At 40.9% G+C, this 19,520-nt stretch overlaps 1 protein-coding gene across 1 annotated transcript in view; it reads left to right on the top strand.

The window, feature by feature from the left end:
- Positions 1-613: 613 nt before the first annotated feature.
- The window catches only part of si:ch211-283g2.1 (sodium- and chloride-dependent GABA transporter ine), a 28,526-nt gene continuing 9,619 nt past the window's right edge, over positions 614-19,520 (top strand). Inside the window, exons 1-8 of the mRNA XM_055873618.1 lie at positions 614-819; positions 2,183-2,317; positions 2,639-2,849; positions 15,717-15,849; positions 16,111-16,245; positions 17,241-17,344; positions 17,487-17,611; positions 17,835-17,947. Coding sequence (XP_055729593.1) covers positions 672-819; positions 2,183-2,317; positions 2,639-2,849; positions 15,717-15,849; positions 16,111-16,245; positions 17,241-17,344; positions 17,487-17,611; positions 17,835-17,947 — 1,104 coding nt within the window. The 5' untranslated portion in view covers positions 614-671. The remainder of the gene's footprint in view (positions 820-2,182; positions 2,318-2,638; positions 2,850-15,716; positions 15,850-16,110; positions 16,246-17,240; positions 17,345-17,486; positions 17,612-17,834; positions 17,948-19,520) is intronic.

Consider the following 19,520-nt stretch of genomic DNA (forward strand, 5'->3'; position numbering starts at 1 on the left):
GATATGTTGACAGCTTGCATAATAATGACACATGAAAAGCAGAGTCCTGGTTAACCTTTGCCTGCCCTGTTGACATTTGTTATCAAAGAAAACTGCAGTAAACAATATGGTTATCAGAAACAAATTGCCCGACCAACGATCCCAGCAACGACCCCAGTAATGGACTTTTTGAAGGACAAGCTTGCATTCTTGTATAGCTTAATATCATAGGCTTACTATTACCACTCTAGTAGAGTTATATCATATCTGAACTATAAATATAAAATGACAAAGCCTCTTGGTTCCATGTGTACTACAATGTTTAGCAGAATGTCACAACATGTTTGGACTGCATTTCATGGAACCTTCTAAAACACTAGTACACACTGACCCACAATTATTCAAATTAGCTTCCTAAAACGGGAGTTTCTTTATACAATATGTACACTCACAATGTTCTCAGTGGAAATTCACTTGCTATGTTGAACTATTTGAATGGCGCTGCTGGGAAACTTTGGAAAATATGCGTTTTACCTTACAGTAGTTCCTTTGCACTCAGCTAATCATTGATGAGTCATAAAAGACGATTATGTGACTGTCTTTCATTTATTTCAAACCAAGCCTCCCATGACGTTTGGGCCCAGTCAGTCAAGTCACAGAGAAGACACAGACAGAAAGACCCAACCTTTGAGATGGAGCTGAACCAAGGCAAGATGGATCAGGAGCCAGGCAGGCCCACATGGAACAGGCAGATAGAATTCACCCTGGCTGGGATCGGCTGTGCTGTGGGGCTGGGGAACATATGGCGGTTCCCTCATCTGTGCTACAGGAGTGGAGGAGGTGAGAGGAAATTTCTGATGAGTCATCCCTGATAGAAGACTAAAATCCAATGACTATATAGCATAACCAGACTTACGTCACCTTATTAATTTATATTGTTGAGAATACATATGTTTGTGAATGAAAGTTTTACATTTGTCTGGGTATATGATAGCATGTTTCCTGTTGTCATGTTGATAGAAAATGTCAGGGTGATATTAATGGTTAGTACTGTCGAGGAAAGCATCATCTTAGAGTAGAGTTTTGTGCTATGACATAAGATGATGATCCACCACATTTTATAGTGAGATTCTTGAATAATTCCACAATGACATGCCACTTGTCACTGTCATTGGTTATGAATACGATTTTATTGAGTTGTAGTTATCATGGAGAGAGAATTAAGAATTTTACCAGGTATTACATTTTGTCCAATGATCAGAATTAATTCAGAATGTCATAACAACAACATGTAATGTTTCAATTAAAATGACCTTGAACCATGAGAACCTAACAAGCAATCCTTTCTTTACACAGCTACAAAAACACAACCTAACTCCTCGTCTGGAAGTTAATAAAGCACAGTTCATTCTGCACGTGAGAGGCAATGAGTTTGGCTGGGGGGGTGAATGACTTTATTAAAGATTAGACCAGGTCAGATATGCACCACTGACTCACCAATGCATGGCATTGTTAAACTTGCTGTGAAAATATAACTTGGGAGCACGTTGACACGCTAGTCAAAACATTTCCATGTCTCCCTGTTTTCAATGATGAGAAGGGTATGTGTTCAAATTTTAGTTTAAAATAAAATAATATGGCCTCCCAAGTGGCGCAGCGGTCTAAAGCACTGCATTGCAGTGTTGCGGCATCACTTCAGCCTGGGGTTTGATCCCAGGCTGTGTTACAACCGGCCGTGACTGTGAGTCCCATAGGGTGGTGCACAATTGGCCCAGCGTCATTCGGGTTAGGGTAGGGTTTGGCTGGGGGGCTTTACTTGGCTCATCACGCTCTAGCAACTCCATGTGGTGGGCCGGGTGCCTGTAAGCTGACTTCGGTGTTCAGTTGAATGTTGTTTCCTCCGACACATTGGTGCAGCTGGCTTCTGGGTTAAGCGAGTGGGTGTTAAGAAGCACAGCTTGGCAGGTCATGTTTTGGAGGACAGATGACTCAACCATCGCCTCTCCCGAGCCCGTTGGGGAGTTGCAGCAGTGAGACAAGTTCGTAATTGGATTGCAATTGGATATCATAAAAAAGGGGGTCATTTTTATTTATTTAAATAAGCAACCTCAATCCTCTCCCTGTAGGCAATTTCAAGAAACATACTTCAGTCCCACTAAAGTTATTGTGTTGCTGATATATTGCTGCTTTATGTCCTGGTCAGGTGCATTCCTGGTTCCCTACCTGCTGATGCTGCTGGTGATGGGAATTCCTCTGCTCTACATGGAGCTGATTCTGGGACAGTACATGAGAAGAGGGCCTGTTCATGCCCTGGCTAAAGCCTGCCCGCTGCTCAAAGGTACTGAAGCATACGTTATCTGTCCCCCCCTCTACTGGAGCATCATTTTAGTGTCGAGTTTTTACATAGTCAAACTAAAAATGACATAGTCAAACTAAAACCGTCAGTCAAACTTAAACCTATGAAATGGCGCTGGTGTCCAACAGGGTCATAAACATTTTGCTGACTCACAACTGGAGCAAAGGCTAAACCAGGCTTTCCTCGTCCCTGCAGTTCAGTTATAACTCTAGTCTATGCATAAGGTTGTAACTAACTAAGTATTTTAAGATTCATGTAAGTTGTAAATGACAAAAGTGACAATGTTATTTGCCCGTCCCTTAGGAGTGGGCCTGGCGACCGTGGCCATCTCCTTCATTATGTGTACTTACTACAACATCATCATCACATGGGGTCTGTACTACCTGTTCAGCTCCTTCCAGAGCCCGCTGCCCTGGCAGAGCTGCAACAACACATGGAACACCCCCAACTGCACCGATCACATAAACCCGAACACCAGCTCACACTCCTCTACCGCCAGCCAGCAGTTCTTCAAGTAGGTCTCACTCTCAATGTGGTCTAGCCCAGAGCCATACTCCCCTATGTACTGTATTTATTTGGACAGTGAAGCTAAAACTGTTCATTTGGCTCTATACTCTAGCATTTTAGATCAAATGTTGTATACTGAATGATGCGACAGTACAGAATGTCACCTTTTATTTGAAGGTATGTTCAAACGCCTGTTTTACCGTTTAGAAGTGAATGCACTTTTTTTAAACCTTTGATTTAACTAGGCAAGTCAGTTAAGAACAAATTCTTATTTTCAATGACGGCCTAGGAACAGTGGGTTAACTGCCTTGTTCAGAGGCAGAACAACAGATTTTTACCTTGTCATCTCAGGGATTCGATCCTTTCGGTTACTAGTCCAATCCTCTAACCAGTAGGCTACCTGCCGCCCGGCTTGATGTATCTAGTCCCCTCATTTGAAGGTGTTGTGAGTATTTGGACAAATTCATTTGTAGCGTATAAAAGTTTAGTCAAAAGTTTAGCACTTGGTCCTATATTCCTAGCATGCAATGACTACATCAAACTTGTGACTACAAACTTGTTGGATGCATTTGCGGTTTGTTTTGGTTGTGTTTCGGAATTATGTTGTGCCCCACTTTTATTGTATATAAGAATATGTTGTTGAACACTTCTACATGAATGTGGACTACAGATAATCATGAATGAATCGTAAATAATGGTGAGTGGGAAAGATGCATGAGGCGCATGCGCTTACCAATAGGATGCACGGAGAGTGAGTAGCTCCATTACGTATCAACAAAACTGTGGTTATATACAGTGCATTCAGAAAGTATTCAGACCCTTTGACTTTTTCCACATTTTGTTACGTTACAGCCTAATTCTAAAATTGATTAAATAACAAATGTTCCTTGTCAATCTACACACATTACTCCATAATGACAAAGCGAAAACAAGTTTTTAAAAATGTTTTCACATTTATTACAAATAAAAAAACAGAAATACAGAGAAGTATATTTTCTGGGTGATTTAAATATTGACTGGCTCTCATCAAGCTGCCCACTCAAGAAAAAAATGCTAGCTGTAACCAGTGCCTGCAACATGGTTCAGGTTGTCAGTCAACCTACCAGGGTATTTACAAACAGCACAGGAATGAAATCATCAACATGTATTGATCACATCTTTACTAACGCTGCAGAAATACAATTTGCTTTAAAGCAGTATCCAAATCCATAGGATGTAGTGATCACAATATAATAGCCATTTCTAGGAAAACCAAAGTTCTAAAAGGCTAGGCCTAATATAAGAGGTCATAGAAGAAGTTTTGTAGTGATTCATATGTTGATGATGTAAAGAATATTTGCTGGTCTGTGGTGTGTAATGAGGAGCAACCAGACGCTGCGCTTGCACATTGATGTTTATTCCAGTTACTAATAAGCATACACCCATTAAGAAAATGACTGTAAAAACTGTTAAATCCCATTGGATTGATGAGGAATTGAAAAATTGTATGGTAGAGAGGGATGAGGCAAAAGGCATGGCAAATAAGTCTGGCAGCCCAACTGATTGGCAAACGTACTGCAAATTAAAAAATCATCTGACTAAGCGAAATAAAAATAAACTATTACTATGAAACAAAGATAAATTATATAAAGAACGATAGTAACAAGCTTTGGAGCACCTTAAAGGACATTTTGGGGAAAAAGCCAACTCGGCTCCGTCATTCATTGAATCAGATGGCTCATTCATCACAAAACCCACTGATATTGCCAACTACTTTAATGACTTTTTCATTGGCAAGATAAACTAACTTAGGGATGACATGCCAGCAACAAACGCTGACACTGCACATCCAAGTATATCTGACCAAATTATGAAAGACAAAAATGTTACTTTTGAATTCCGTAAAGTCAGTGTGGAAGAGGTTAAAAAAGTATTGTTGTCTATCAACAATGACAAGCCCCCGGGATCTGACAACCTGAATGGAAAATTACTGAGGATAATAGCGGACGATATTCCCACTCCTATTTGCCACATCTTCAATTTAATCCTACTAGTAAGTGTATACCCTCAGGCCTGGAGGGAAGCTAAAGTCATTCCGCTACCCAAGAATGGTAAAGCCCCCTTTATTGGCTCAAATAGCCAACCAATCAGCCTGTTACCAACCCTTAGTAAACTTCTGGAAAAATTGTGTTTGACCAGATACAGTGCTATTTCACAGTAAACAAATTGACAGACTTTCAGCACGCATATAGGGAAGGACACTCAACAAGCACGGCACTTACACAAATGACTAATGATTGGCTGAGAGAAATTGATGATACAATGATTGTGGGGGCTGTCTTGACTTCAGTGCAGCTTTTGACATTCTCGATCAAAGTCTGCTGCTGGAAAAACACATGTGTTATGGCTTTACACCCCTTGCTATAATGTGGATAAAGAGTTACTTGTCTAACAGAACACACAGGGTGGTCTATAATGGAAGCCTCTCAAACATAATACAGGTAGAAGCCGGAATTCCCCAGGGTAGCCATATATGTATTTGGGACAAATCATTCACTAAACCCTAAACCTCAACTACATCTAGTAATGAATATTTGTAAGGGGTGCGAAATGGCGGCAGAGAAGTCAGAAGCAGGAGAGAAATAACTGTTTCCAACGGCGCAGTTTATTAACAAAAACCCACCGGAAAACATAATAATAAAAATAAATGGGTACATAACCCAACGCACACCAGGACAGCCGTGCACAAGCACTTACAATAAACAATCACCGACAAGGACATGAGCGAGAACAGAGGGTTAAATACACAACCTGTAATTGATGGGATTGGAACCATGTGTGATGGAAGACAAGACAAAACCAAAGGAAAATGAAAAGAGGATCAGCGATGGCTAGAAGGTCGGTGACTTCGACCGCCCAACGCCGCCCGAACAAGGAGAGGGATCAACTTCATGCGGAAGTTGTGACAGTACTTTGGGACTGTAGCAAGTTGAGGTGACTAAACTGCTTGGAGTAACTCTGGATTGTAAACTGTCAGGATCAAAACATATTGAAACAACAGTAGCTAAAATGGGGAGAAGTCTGTCCATAATAAAGCATTGCTCTGCCTTCATAGGACCAACAGGGCAGGTCCTACAGGCCCTGGTTTTGTCGCACCTGGACTACTGTTCAGTCATGTGGTCAGGTGCCATAAAGAGGGACTTGGGAAAATTGCAGTTGGCTCAGAACATGGCAGCACAGCTGGCCCTTAAAAGTAAATGGAGAGCTAACATTAATGGCATGTATGTAAATCTCTCAAGGCTCAAAGTGGAAGAGAGATTGACTACCTCATTCCTTGTTTTTGTAAGCGGTTGACAAGCTGAAGGTACCGAGCTGTCTGTTTAACCTCTCTGGTATCAGTGGGACGGTAGTGTCCAACCTCGACAACAGCCAGTGAAATTGCAGGGCGCCAAATTCAAAACAACAGAAATCTCATAATGAAAATTCCTCAAACATACAAGTATTACACACCATTTTAAAGATAAACTTCTTGTAAATCCAACCACAGTGTCCGATTTCAAAAAGGCTTTACGGTGAAAGCACACCACGCGATTATGTTAGGTCAGCGCCTAGTCAAAGAAAACCATACAGCCATTTTCCAGCCAAGGAGAGGGCTCACAAAAGTCAGAAATAGCGATTAAATGAATCACTAACCTTTGATCTTCATCAGATGGCACTCACAGGACTTCATGTTACACAATAAATTTGTTTTTTGTTCGATAAAGTTCATCTTTATGTCCAAAAATCTCAGTTGAAATTGGCGCGTTATGTACAGTAATCATTGTCTCAAACAAACATCTGGTGAAATTTCAGAGAGCCACATCAAATTACAGAAATACTCTTCATAAACATTGACGAAAAATATGAGTTTTATACATAGGATTAAAGATAAACTTCTCCTTAATGCAACCGCTGTGTCAGATTTCCAAAAGGCTTTACGGCGAAAGCACACCACACGATTATGTTAGGTCAGCGCCTAGCCACAGAAAACCATACAGCCATTTTCCAACCAAGGAGCGGTGTCACAAAAGTCAGAAATAGCGTTAAAATGAATCACTTACCTTTGATGATCTTCATCTGGTGGCACTCCCAGGTCTCCATGTTAGACAATAAATGTTTGTTTTGTTCGATAATGTTGCTCTTTATGTCCAAAAACCTCTGTTTTGTTGGTGCGTTTAGTTCAGTAATCCAAAAGCACAATGCGCGCTCTCAACATCCAGACGAAAAGTCAAAATAGTACAATAAAAGTTTGTAGAAACATGTCAAACGATGTTTAAAATCAATCATAAATAATCAATAATATTTCAACTGGACAAAAGCTTCGTCAATAGAAAAGGAGAAACAAGAAAGGCGTGCTCCCGATCACACGCTCGACTCATGTCTGGAAATTTCCACTGTCCTCTCATTGAAAGTGCTGTATCTCCCTCATTTTTCAGAGTAAAAGCCTGAAACAATGCCTAAAGACTGGCCACATGTAGAGGAAGCCAAAGAGATCGCGAACTGGGTCCTAAGTCTTTGTATGGTGGATAGGCTTTAAATGGAAAAACAGCCTTTCAAAATAATAGTACTTCCTGGATGGATTTCCTCAGGTTTTTGCCTACCATATCAGTTCTGTTATACTCACAGACATTATCTTAACAGTTTTGGAAACTTTAGAGCATTTTCTATTCAAATCTACTAATTATATGCATATCCTAGCTTCTGGGCCTGAGTAGCAGGCAGTTTAACTTCTTGACGCTAGGGGTCAGATTTTTATTTATTTTTTAAATAACGTTCCCAAGGTAAACAGACTATTTCTCAGGTCCAGATCGTAGAATATGCATATAATTTACAGATTAGGATGGAAAACACTCCAAAGTTTCCAAAACTGTCAAAATATTGTCTGTGAGTATAACAAAACCTATTTTGCAGGCGAAACCTGAGGAAATCTAACCCGGAAGTGATTTATTTTTATTTTTATGTGTTTCATTTCCCGTCTTTCTACCATTTAAAGGGGTATCAACCAGGTTCCTTTTCCAATGGCTTCCTCAGGCTGTGACCAGGCTTTAGACATAGTTTCAGGCTTTTATTTTGAAAAAACTAGTCAGGTGTCCTTTGATTAGTTCCTGCGCGCGAGAGGGGTAGCTCTCCATTTTCTTTCTCTCTTTTATTGAATAGGTTACGGTCCGGTTTAAATATTATCGATTATGTATGTTAAAAACAACCTGAGGATTGATTATAAAAAACATTTGACATGTTTCTACAAACATTACAGATACTTTTTGGAATTTTCGTCGAAGGAACGAGGCTGTAGTTTTCTGAACATAACGCGCAACCCAAATGGCATTTTTTGTTATAAAAGTAATATTTTTTGTACAAAAATAACATTTATTGTGTAACTGGGAGTCTCGTGAGTGCAAACATCCGAAGATTATCAACGGTAAGCGATTAATTTTATTGCTTTTCTGACTTTCGTGACCATGCTAATTTGGGGCTAGCTGTTCTAGCATTGATTGATACACTCACAAAAGCTTGGATTGCTTTCGCTGCAAAGCATATTTTCAAAATCTGACACGATAGGTGGATTAACAACAAGCTAAGCTGTGTTTTGGTATATTTCACTTGTGATTGCATGATTATAAATATTTTTTGTAATATTTTGCGCCCTGCAATTCAGCGGTTGTTTAGGAAAATGATCCCGCTAAAGGGATCCGTAGCCCAGAGAGGTTAATGTGGGCAAGCTTTTCATCCAAAATTCCGAATGCTGCCCCCTACCCTAGTGAAGTTAAAATACTAGCACACAGCTCGGACACCCATGCACACCCCACAAGACATGCTACCAGAGGTCTCTTCACAGTCCCCAAATCCAGAACAGACTATGGGTACTACATAAAGCCATGACTACATGGAACTTTATTCCACGTCAGGTAACTGATGCAAGGAGTAGAATCAGATTTAAAAAGCAGGTAAAAATACACCTTATGGAACAGTGGGGACTGTGAAGTAACACAAACATAGGCACAGACACATGCATACACACACATGATAACATACGCACTAAACACACACGTACACATTTTGCGTTGTATATTTGTGGTAGTGGAGTATAGGCCTGAGGGCACACACTTAGTGTGTTGTGAATTCTGTAATGAATGAATTGTAATGTTGCTAAAATTGTATAGCTGCCAGATCCCAGGAAGAGTAGCTAACGAGGATCCATAACAAATACAAATACAAAAATTGCCCTGGTATTTCGCAAAGATGATCCAAACCCAAAATCGATTCTACCCTCGCTACCATAAAGAATGAGCCCGGTATTATTACTGGACCTATTGTAAACAGCATGGCTAGTAATTGCATAGCTTTAGATTCTGTCCCTGTTGCCTCGCTAAATGCAATACTTTTTCATCGTAAACTTTGCCAATTTGATGACCGCTCATAGGCCACATTCCCCTATGCATTACTCGCAACTGCGGCCGCTTTCAGGAAAGCTTGTTGTTGCTCACTAGTCAGTGAATAAAATGTCTGCACAGCCGCAATGAGCTGGCACAGAGTGCTCAGACACCACTGTACAGTCTCTCACCCAATGGCCAAATGCACCGCATCGGTGGCTTTTCGCTGCAGAATGTATTTGTTGTCAGATTTACCTCTCCGCTTGATTTAATTTTTCTTACCCTAGGCACCGGTAATGAGTTCAAGAGTATGTTTAGCAGCGACAACACGCACTGCTAAGTGAGCGGAATTAGATTCCACTCTCAATGCGGCTTGAACTATCTCCACCATGTGGAGTGTTGGCCCACCACCCCTGCAATACCAGTTTTGGCGGTGGGTTTCAACCCTGCCATCAAAGTGGAGGTACAAATTCCCGCATCTTCATTAAAATCATCTGCTAGTGCCAGATTAGTTCGCAACGCGTCTTCCATCCTATCAACGTACTAACGTACCCCCTCATTTTGACTCTGAGTGCATCTACTAATTTTGCTAAGGTCAGGGCGGAAACAAAATATTTCCAATATCTGTCACAAATAATTACATTTGTTCTTGCAAGGTTGCTTGGTCACATGCTACACAAGCGGACGACTAGGCGGGAGCAGGGTAGTTTCCGACTAATTGTGCTAACATTGCTCTTGGCAATAGGGAACGGACAACATGATCATAATCACCAGCGTGGAATCCAAAAATTCGGCCCTGATTCCTTAGGAAACTGATAAATTCCTGACCCTCTTTAACCGGGACAGGTGCTTCTTTCATAATGCTAAGCATTTCAACAATACTGAGCGGCTGGTGTTGGTGTTTAATTTGGAGTCGTGTTATAGGTTGGCTATCTGGCAGTATGGGGTTCCCTCCCTCTGGGAGTATCAGCCCGGGGTAATGAGTCATCGCAAATGCATGAGTACGAACCGGGCGCACCTCTCTATGGTTTCCAGGGTCCCTTGGATCTATGATCCAGTCCAGGACAACTATGTCCCTGCATATGACCCTGCATATCTTTATTTTGAGCTTTATCGGTTCTACTTTTCTGTTGATAAAACGCCAACATCAAAACGCTTGTTTATTGAGCTTGTGATTTGTCATTGATGCCATTGTGCCATTCCACAACAGCATCTCTGATTTCTTTATCTGATTGGAATTTTCCATCAACATGGAAATGATGACCAATTTTATCCAATTGGCAAAATTTTCCTATACTCGAGCCGAATTGGTTGGTTGTTTGTGAGCTTCTTTTAGCGCATCCATGGCTTTGCTAAAGTTTTCCTCTTCTATTCCCCCTTTTACGGGAGTGTGAGACACCATGGATGCCATTTCAATGGTGGTTATTTCTGCGCCTCTCTTGGCGGTGTATAGGGTGTTTTAGATTTCTTCACTCACGGCTCTATTACACGCCCACTATTAACACAATCGGTTCTAATAACTTCTTAATGCCACGGTTCTTGTACAGTCATCATACTGACAGTCTCATCCTTGACAGACACTAATGCCAGAAATCGCCTCTACCCCACTCCGGGTATTCATTTATCAGGTATTACCAAACGACAGAGACTTTTGGCATGGACTACTTTTCTACAACCAAACATATAGTATATGGATGTGCTAATTTCTTTGAATACCACATAGACTACAGACACTTAAACAGACTCCAACCTCTAATCTAACCGGCACCATGAAATTGAAAGAATATGGCACCACAACAAACCTGCCAAGAGAGGGCCGCCCACCAAAACTCATGGACCAGGCGTGGAGGGCATTAATCAGAGAGGCAACAAAGAGACCAAAGATAACCATGAAGGAGCTGCAAAGTTCCACAGTGGAGTTTGGAGTATCTGTCCATAAGACCACTTTAAGTTGTACACTCCACAGGGCTGGGCTTTACGGAAGAGTGGCCAGAAAAAAGTCATTGCTTAAAGAAAAAAATAAGCAAACACATTTGGTGTTCGCCAAAAGGCATATGAGAGACTACCCAAACATATGGAAAAAGATACTCTGGTCAGACTAAAATGTAGCTTTTGGCCATCAAGGAAAATGCTATGTCTGGCGCAAACCCAACACCTCTCATCACCCCAAGAAAACCATCCCCACCGTGAAGCATGATGGTGGCAGCATCATGCTGTGGGCATGTTTTTCATCAGCAGGGACTGGGAAACTGGTCAGAATTGAAGGAATGATGGATGGCGCTATATACAGGGAAATTATTGAGGAAACCTGTTTCAGTCTTCCAGGGATTTGAGACTGGTACGGAGGTGAATAGTTATGCACACTTAAGTTTTCTGTTTTTTGTCTTATTTCTTGTTATTTATAAAAATAACATTAAAAAAATATATATTTTGCATCTTCAAAGTGGTAGGCATGTTGTGTAAATCGAATGATACAAACCCCCCAAAATCTATTTTAATTCCAGATTGTAATAGGCATTCTAATAGGTGTTGTCAACTCCTTACACATCTAGACAACCAATACATCTCTGTTGCTAGGCAGGAATTTAATTGGTTCCTCTCACTGGTGTCGTCATTGCGCTGCCTGTTACTAAAACCTTTGTGGGTTTGGAAGTGTATGTGTCAGATAGTACTGCAGTAGGAGAGTAATTTGCTTTATCTTGGCCAGGTCGCAGTTGTAAATGAGAACTTGTTCTCAACTAGCTTACCTGGTTAAATAAAGGTGAAATAAAAAATAAAAACATAAAAATTGTGGTGGGCCTCTCTGGTCTCATTCCTTACTCCCTAGTTCTGCAGCCGACCTGCCTTATCAGAGAATAACACTGGCGTTTCACCTCTCTCCTCAGAAACATGGAACAGAATATGAAGCTTCTACTCTCAGTAACTTTCCATATTCCTAGTTCCCATCTACCCTTCATTGACCACAACATATACAGTACCAGTCAAAAGTTTGGACACACCAACTCATTCAAGGGTTTTTCTTTATTTGTACTATTTTCTACATTGTAGAATAATAGTGAAGACATCACAACTATGAAATAACACAAATGGAATCATGTAGTAACCAAAAAAAGTATTAAATAAATCAAAATATATTTTATATTTGATATTCTTCAAAGTAGCCACCATTTGCCTTGATGACAACTTTGCACACTCTGCTTTTCACGCAAGTGTAACGGAATTCCTCCTCCTCTTCATACGAAGAGGAGGAGTAGTGATTCGACCAAAATGCAGCGTGGTTATGTGACATAATGATTTATTAAACAAGACGAAAAAACACGAAAACACTTTAACAAACTACAAAACAACAAACGACGTAGACGCACCTGAACATAAGAACTTACATGACACGAAGAACGCATGAACAGGAAACAGACTACAAACAAACAAACAAACAAACAAACAAACAAACAAACAAACAAACAAACAAACAAACAAAACCGAAAACAGTCCCGTGTGGCGTAACATACACTGACACAGACACAGGAGACAACCACCCACAAACAAACAGTGTGAAAACACCTACCTTAATATGGCTCTCAATCAGAGGAAATGAAAACCACCTGCCTCTAATTGAGAGCCATATCAGGTCACCCTTAACAAACATAGAAACACACAACATAGACTACCCACCCAAACTCACGCCCTGACCGTCAAACACATACAAAATAACAGAAAACCGGTCAGGAACGTGACAGCAAGTTGGTTGTTGATCATTGCTAGACAGCCATTTTCAAATCTTGACATCGTTTTTCATGCCGATTAAGTAAGAACTGTAACTAGGCCACTAAGGAACATTCAATGTAATCTTGGTATGCAACTCCAGTGTATATTTGGCCATGTGTTTTAGGTTATTGTCCTCCTGAAAGGTACATTTCTGTCACGTTCCTGACCTGTTTTCTGTTAGTTTGTGTATGTGTTAGCTGGTCAGGACGTGAGTTTGGGTGGGCAGTCTATGTTTTCTGTTTCTATGTTGGTTTAAGGGTGACCTGATATGGCTCTCAATTAGAGGCAGGTGGTTTTCATTTCCTCTGATTGAGAGCCATATTAAGGTAGGTGTTTTCACACTGTTTGTTTGTGGGTGGTTGTCTCTTGTGTCAGTATGTATGTTCGTGCCACACGGGACTGTAGCGTTTGTTTGTAGTCGTGTACCTGTTCGTGCGTTCTTCACGTTATATGTAAGTTCGTGTCCAGGTCTGTTTTCATCGTTTATTTGTTTTGTAGTTGATTCAAGTATAGTTCGTTTTCTGTCTACGTCGTGTTTGTTGTTTTGTCGTGTCTTAAATAAATCATGTCATCATACCTCGCTGCACATTGGTCTTCAGATCCCTCTCTCCTCTCCTCGTCTGAGGAGGAGGAGGATTTAGAGTATCGTTACAATTTCTCTCCCAGTGTCAATTGGAAAGCAGACTGAACCAGGTTTTCCTCTAGGATTTTGCCTGTGCTTAGCTTTATTCAGTTTCTTTTTATTTAAAAAACTCCCTAGTACTTGACGATGACAAGCATACCCATGACATGATGCAGGCACCACCATGCTTGAAAATATGAAGAATGGTACTCAGTGATGTGTTGTGTTGGATTTGCCACAAACATAACACTTTGTATTCAGGACATAAAGTTCATTTCTGTGCCCCATTTTGTTTAGTTTTACTTGCGCTGTTGCAAGCAGGATGCATGGGAATATTTTTCTTCTGCACATGCTTCCTTCTTTTCACTCTGTCATTTAGGTTAGTTTTGTGGAGTATCTACAATGTTGTTGATCCATCCTCAGTTTTCTCCTATCACAGCCATTAAACTCTGTAACTGTTTTAAAATTCCCATTGGCCTCATGGTGAAATCCCTGAGCGGTTTCCTTCCTTCTCCGGCAACTGAGCTAGGAAGGACACCTGTATCTTTGTAGTGACAGGGTGTATTGATACACCATCCAATATGTGATTCACCATGTTCAAAGGGATATTCAGTGTCTGCTTTTTTATTTTTACACATCCAACAATAGATGCCCTTCTTTACGAGACATTGTAAAACCGCCCTGGTCTTTGTGGTTGAATCTGTGTTTTAAATGTACTGCTCTACTGAGGGACCTTACAGCTAATTGTATGTGTTGGGTAGAGAGATTAGGAAGTCATTCAAAAATCATGTTCAACACTATTATGGTACACAGACATTATTAATGCACATAGACTGCAAATGTGTACTCCTGAACTTATTTAGGCTTGCCATAACAAAGGGTTGAATAATTATTGACTCTAGACATTTCAGCTTTTCATTTCTTATTAATTTGTAAAAAATTCTAAAAACATCATTCCACTTTGACATTAAGAGGTATTGTGTGTAGGCTGTAACAAAACATGTGGAAACATTCAAGGGGTGTGAATACTTTCTGAAGGCACTGTATGAAAATACCCTCAAACAAAATATGATATTCTGTACTGTCTCCTCATATAAACATTTGATGTCAAATCCCAAGTGCTGGAATATAACGAGCCAATGAAAAGTTTTTTATTCACTGTATTTGTCACGTTCCTGACCTGTTTTCTGTTGTTTTGTATGTGTTTAGTTGGTCAGGGTGTGAGTTGGGGTGGGCATTCTATGTTTTGTGTTTCTATGTTGGGGTTAATGTGTTGCCTGATATGGTTCTCAATTAGAGGCAGGTGTTTGACGTTTCCTCTGATTGAGAACCATATTAAGGTAGGCTGTTCTCACTGTTTATTTGTGGGTGATTGTTGCTGTGTCTGTGTATGTCGCACCACACGGTTTCGTTTCGTTCGTTTCGTTTCATTCGCTCGTTCTGTCATTTCTTTTCGTGTGTTCCTTCCTGTTTGTGTGTTCATGATATATGTTCTCTAGTTCAGGTTTGGTCACGTCGTTTATTGTTTTGTAGTTTATTCAAGTGTTCTTCGTGTTTCGTCTTCATTTAATTAAAGTCATTATGTATTCATCACCCGCTGCGCCTTGGTCTACTCATTCACCACAAGACGAGCGTTACAGTATTCCAGGTGAATTTGACCTATGACATAATCTTGGTCCACAACACATAAATGTGCAGACACAATCAGTGATTTGATTAATTAGGTAAAACTACCTGACCTATGGGGACCATTGGGGCGGGCGGGGGGGGGGGGGGGGGGGGGGGGGGGGGGATCACTTAATAATCAAGTTAAAGGTCATTATTACTCAAATAAACAATCCAACCTGAATCAAGTGAAATGTTTATGGCTGAGCAGCAGTTTTGTGATCAATATAACTTAGATTATTGGCATCAGAGCTGTTGTTTGTGTCTCTGTGTGTGTTATGGGTGTGGCGGTAGGCTTGAGGTTAAAGAAGCAGACTGGGAGCTGGAGGGTTGCCGGTTTGAACCCCCGGGATGCTTGCGAGGAGATCTGCAGGGAGTGAGCTGGCAGCCTTGGGTACTATGACAACAAAAAAATAAAGCAATTGTGTTGTAGTTATAGGATGCTGGAGCGGACAGGGGGAGTGGAGGAGAGCGGGGTGCTGCGATGGGAACTCTTTCTCCTGCTCCTTTTGGCCTGGATCCTCCTCTACTTCTGCATCTTCAAGGGGGTCAAGTCAACAGGGAAGGTAAAAGAGAGAGAGACAGATAGACATGAGAGAGAGACAGAGAGAGAGATCAGGACTAGTTCTATAATATACTCTCCAAGTAAAAAAAGAGGAGTGAGTAAATGTTCTTATCTCTGTTCAGTAATTTTTTACTCTTACGTCGACATAACATTTGGCTCTTTTACATTGATTCAGAGTTAGTCCACGTTTTTGTTGATTTTTGGCCATTGTGAACATTTTATAATATCATATTTATACACTGTTTGTGTGTGTCTCCTCCAGGTGGTATACTTCACGGCTCTCTTCCCATATGTCATCCTGTTAGCTCTGTTGATTAACAATGTCCAGCTCCCAGGAGCTATGGAAGGCATCCGCTTTTTCATCATACCAAACTGGGAGAAACTCCTGGAGTTGGAGGTAAGAGGACGGAGGTACAGACCCGATCCCTAACCTTAAAGGCAAAGTTTGCTTTTTTACAACCAAATCTCTCTTTTTGATGTAAATGATATGTTATAGAAGGGTCCAGAATATTTTTTCTCTCGATTTCACTTGTTTTTGAGAAACTTTAAAAAATACCTTTTCCCTTTTTTATTATATATATTGTTTTACCCCCTTTTTCATCATATCCAATTGGTAGTTACAGTCTTGTCCCATCACTACAACGACAGGAAGGACTAGGGGAGAGGCGAAGGTTGAGAGCTGTGCGTCCTCCGAAACACAACCCAGCCAAGCTGCACTGTTTCTTGACACAATGTCCGCTTCAGCCGGAAGCTAGCCGCACCAAAGTGTCGGAGGAAATGCCGTACACCTGGCCACTCATTCTGATTTTCTGGGCCTGGGTCCCCAGTGGGTGGGCCTGGCTCCCAAGTGGGTGGGCCTATGCCTGGGCTGCGCCCCTACCCAGTCATGTGAAATCCATAGATTAGGGCCTGATGAATTTATTATTTGAACTGTAACACAGCAAAATCTTTGAAATTGTTGCATGTTGCGTTTATATTGTTGTTCAGTATATATATTCCAGACATAGCTTTTTCTGATATTTATACATTTCTTTATTTACATTTTATTTTTGGGGACTATTTGTGTTGCTTTTTTATTGCTAGGTATTACTGCACTGTTGGAGTTAGAAACACTAGCATTTTGCAAGCATTTCCAGTAAACTTTGATTTGATTTTAAATAAGCCATAGATAAGGATCTAAATCATTTCAGGAGAAGAGGGGTTCGGGAGGAGTTTTTGTGAAGACATGTCGAGGTCGGGTGCTGCTGGTAAAGAGCTTGGATGTGTTATGGTTAACTGCCAGCTAGGGTGATTGTTAGGATAACACTGTTATTCTATCAGTGTGGATGAGCTTTATGGTGCTATTGGAGGTACAGTACAATATTAGACGGAATTCCTTGTGTTTTGTTCCAGGTTTGGGTCAACGCTGCAGCTCAGATCTTTAACTCCATTGGGATAGGCTTTGGCTCCCTCATGGCCATGTCCAGCTATAACAACTTCAACAACAACATATTAAAGTGAGGAGAGTTTGTAGTCAGTTCAAATATATTTTCACATTGTTACAGTGTCCATATTAGGTCAATCTCAGCAGGTGCTGTCCTAATATGGACACAGTACTGCGTGCTGGATTGATTCATCCATCCCTTTTTTCCCCCACAGAGACACCCTGGTTATCTCCATCACCAACTCCCTGACCAGTATTCTGGCAGGTTTTGTCATCTTCTCGGCATTCGGCTACATGTCACATCTCCAGGACATACCTGTCAGCGAGCTGGCTGTAGATGGTGAGTTTGTGTAAGCAAACTAAAGATAATTTAGGGAGGGGAAATAATTTTGGACAGCTGACGCAAGACCACACATTTTCATTTAGGAAATGTACCATTTCTAGTTACAGTGCATGTATTTGAGGCAAAGCATACTAATTTCACCAAGATCGTTCCATAAAAGAGTTTAGACACCAAAGTCATAATAACAATGCATGTTTGTTCTGAATTATTTTGCATCTAGGTCCAGGACTGGTTTTTGTTGTTTACCCACAAGCCTTTGCAACAATGCCAGTGGCTCCGCTGTGGGCAATTCTGTTCTTCTTCATGCTCCTGTGCCTTGGGCTGGACAGCCAGGTATCTAACTGTACTTTACCTAACCTAAACCCACTGTCACATGATACTAAATACACTTTTCTTTACTTGAAACAGATGCATTTGTCCTCACGTTGTCTTTTTTTATTTAATTTAATTTTTACCTTTATTTAACTAGGCAAGTCAGTTAAGAACAAATTCTTATTTACAATGTCGGCCTACCCTGGCCAAACCCAGACGACGCTAGGCCAATTGTGCGCTGACCTATGGGACTCCCAATCACTGCCAGATGTGATACAGCCTGGATTCGAAGGGACTGTAGTGACGACTCTTGCATTGAGATGCAGTGCCTTAGACCGCTGCGTCCATGTGTGTGTGTTAACTATTTAACTGTACTATAATGCTTAAAAGGCTGCTAAAATGTTAAATATCGGCTATCGATATCGGGCAAAAATGTCATATCGGTGTATCCCTACATATTACCTCAATTACCTCGGCTAACCTGTACCCCCACACATTGACTCGGTACCGGTACCCCTGTATATAGCCTCCTATTGTTATTTTACTCCTTTTTTAATTTACATTTTTATTTAGTAAATATTTTATTTAGTAAATATTTTCTTAAATCTTATTTTTCTTAACAGCATTGTTGGTTCGGGTTGTAAGTTCGGCTTGTAAGTAAGCATTTCACGGTAAGGTTGTGTTCGGCACATGATTTGATATTGCATTACTTTCTATTGGAACTGGAACTGCTGTAGAAAAATATTGATTTTTGGTTCCTGGAATCATTTGTGAAAGAAGATTATACATTTTACTGGATATTGTATTCATAGATTTGTTGTAATTACCATCATTTAACCATGTGGCCAAACAAAGAGAACGTGACCGGGGCAGCAGGTAGCCTAGTGGTTAGAGCGTTGGACTAGTAACCAAAAGGTTGCAAGATTGAATCCCCGAGCTGACAAGGTTCTGCCCCTGAACAAGACAGTTAACCCACTGTTGCTAGGCCGTCATTGAAAGTAATAATTTGTTCTTAACTGACTTGCCTAGTTAAATAAAGGTTACACACACACCACACCACACCACACTGACCAAAAGGTATTTTGTTGGCATTTACGTATGTCGCCATTGTCACCAGTAAAACATAACCAAAACCTATTTCTTTCACTTACTTGTGCTGTTTCGGTGTTCAGTCGTTTCAGGATTTCATCATACATGTCAAGCAGTGAAGTTTCAGCCCTGTCTGTCCGTGGCCTCTCTTCCTTGGTGCGCACTGTCACTGTGTCCGTTTCCATCTTGTCCAGCCATGTCTGTAACATTTCACGTAAACCCTGTTTCTTGTCTGCATCAAAGTAGTGGTCCTTGTACCTAGCATCGATCATGGTGGCGACACAGTAAAGAAGCTCAGAGAGAATGCCACCGAATCGCTTGTTCACAGCCTCAAGTACGTTGTAAGTTTTAACCCCACGGTCTGCAGTTTTGTTGAGCAGGCGTTTGAATTCCATGACAGAGGGTATCATGTCTGCTGCATACGCAGTTGATGAGCTTATTTCTCGAGTCAGTTGTTCGAATGGCTCTAAGAGTGTGTTCATGTTTCCAAGTTTCAAACATGTTT

The sequence above is a fragment of the Salvelinus fontinalis genome, chromosome 2, assembly GCF_029448725.1.
Source record: "Salvelinus fontinalis isolate EN_2023a chromosome 2, ASM2944872v1, whole genome shotgun sequence".
Lineage (NCBI taxonomy): Eukaryota > Metazoa > Chordata > Actinopteri > Salmoniformes > Salmonidae > Salvelinus > Salvelinus fontinalis.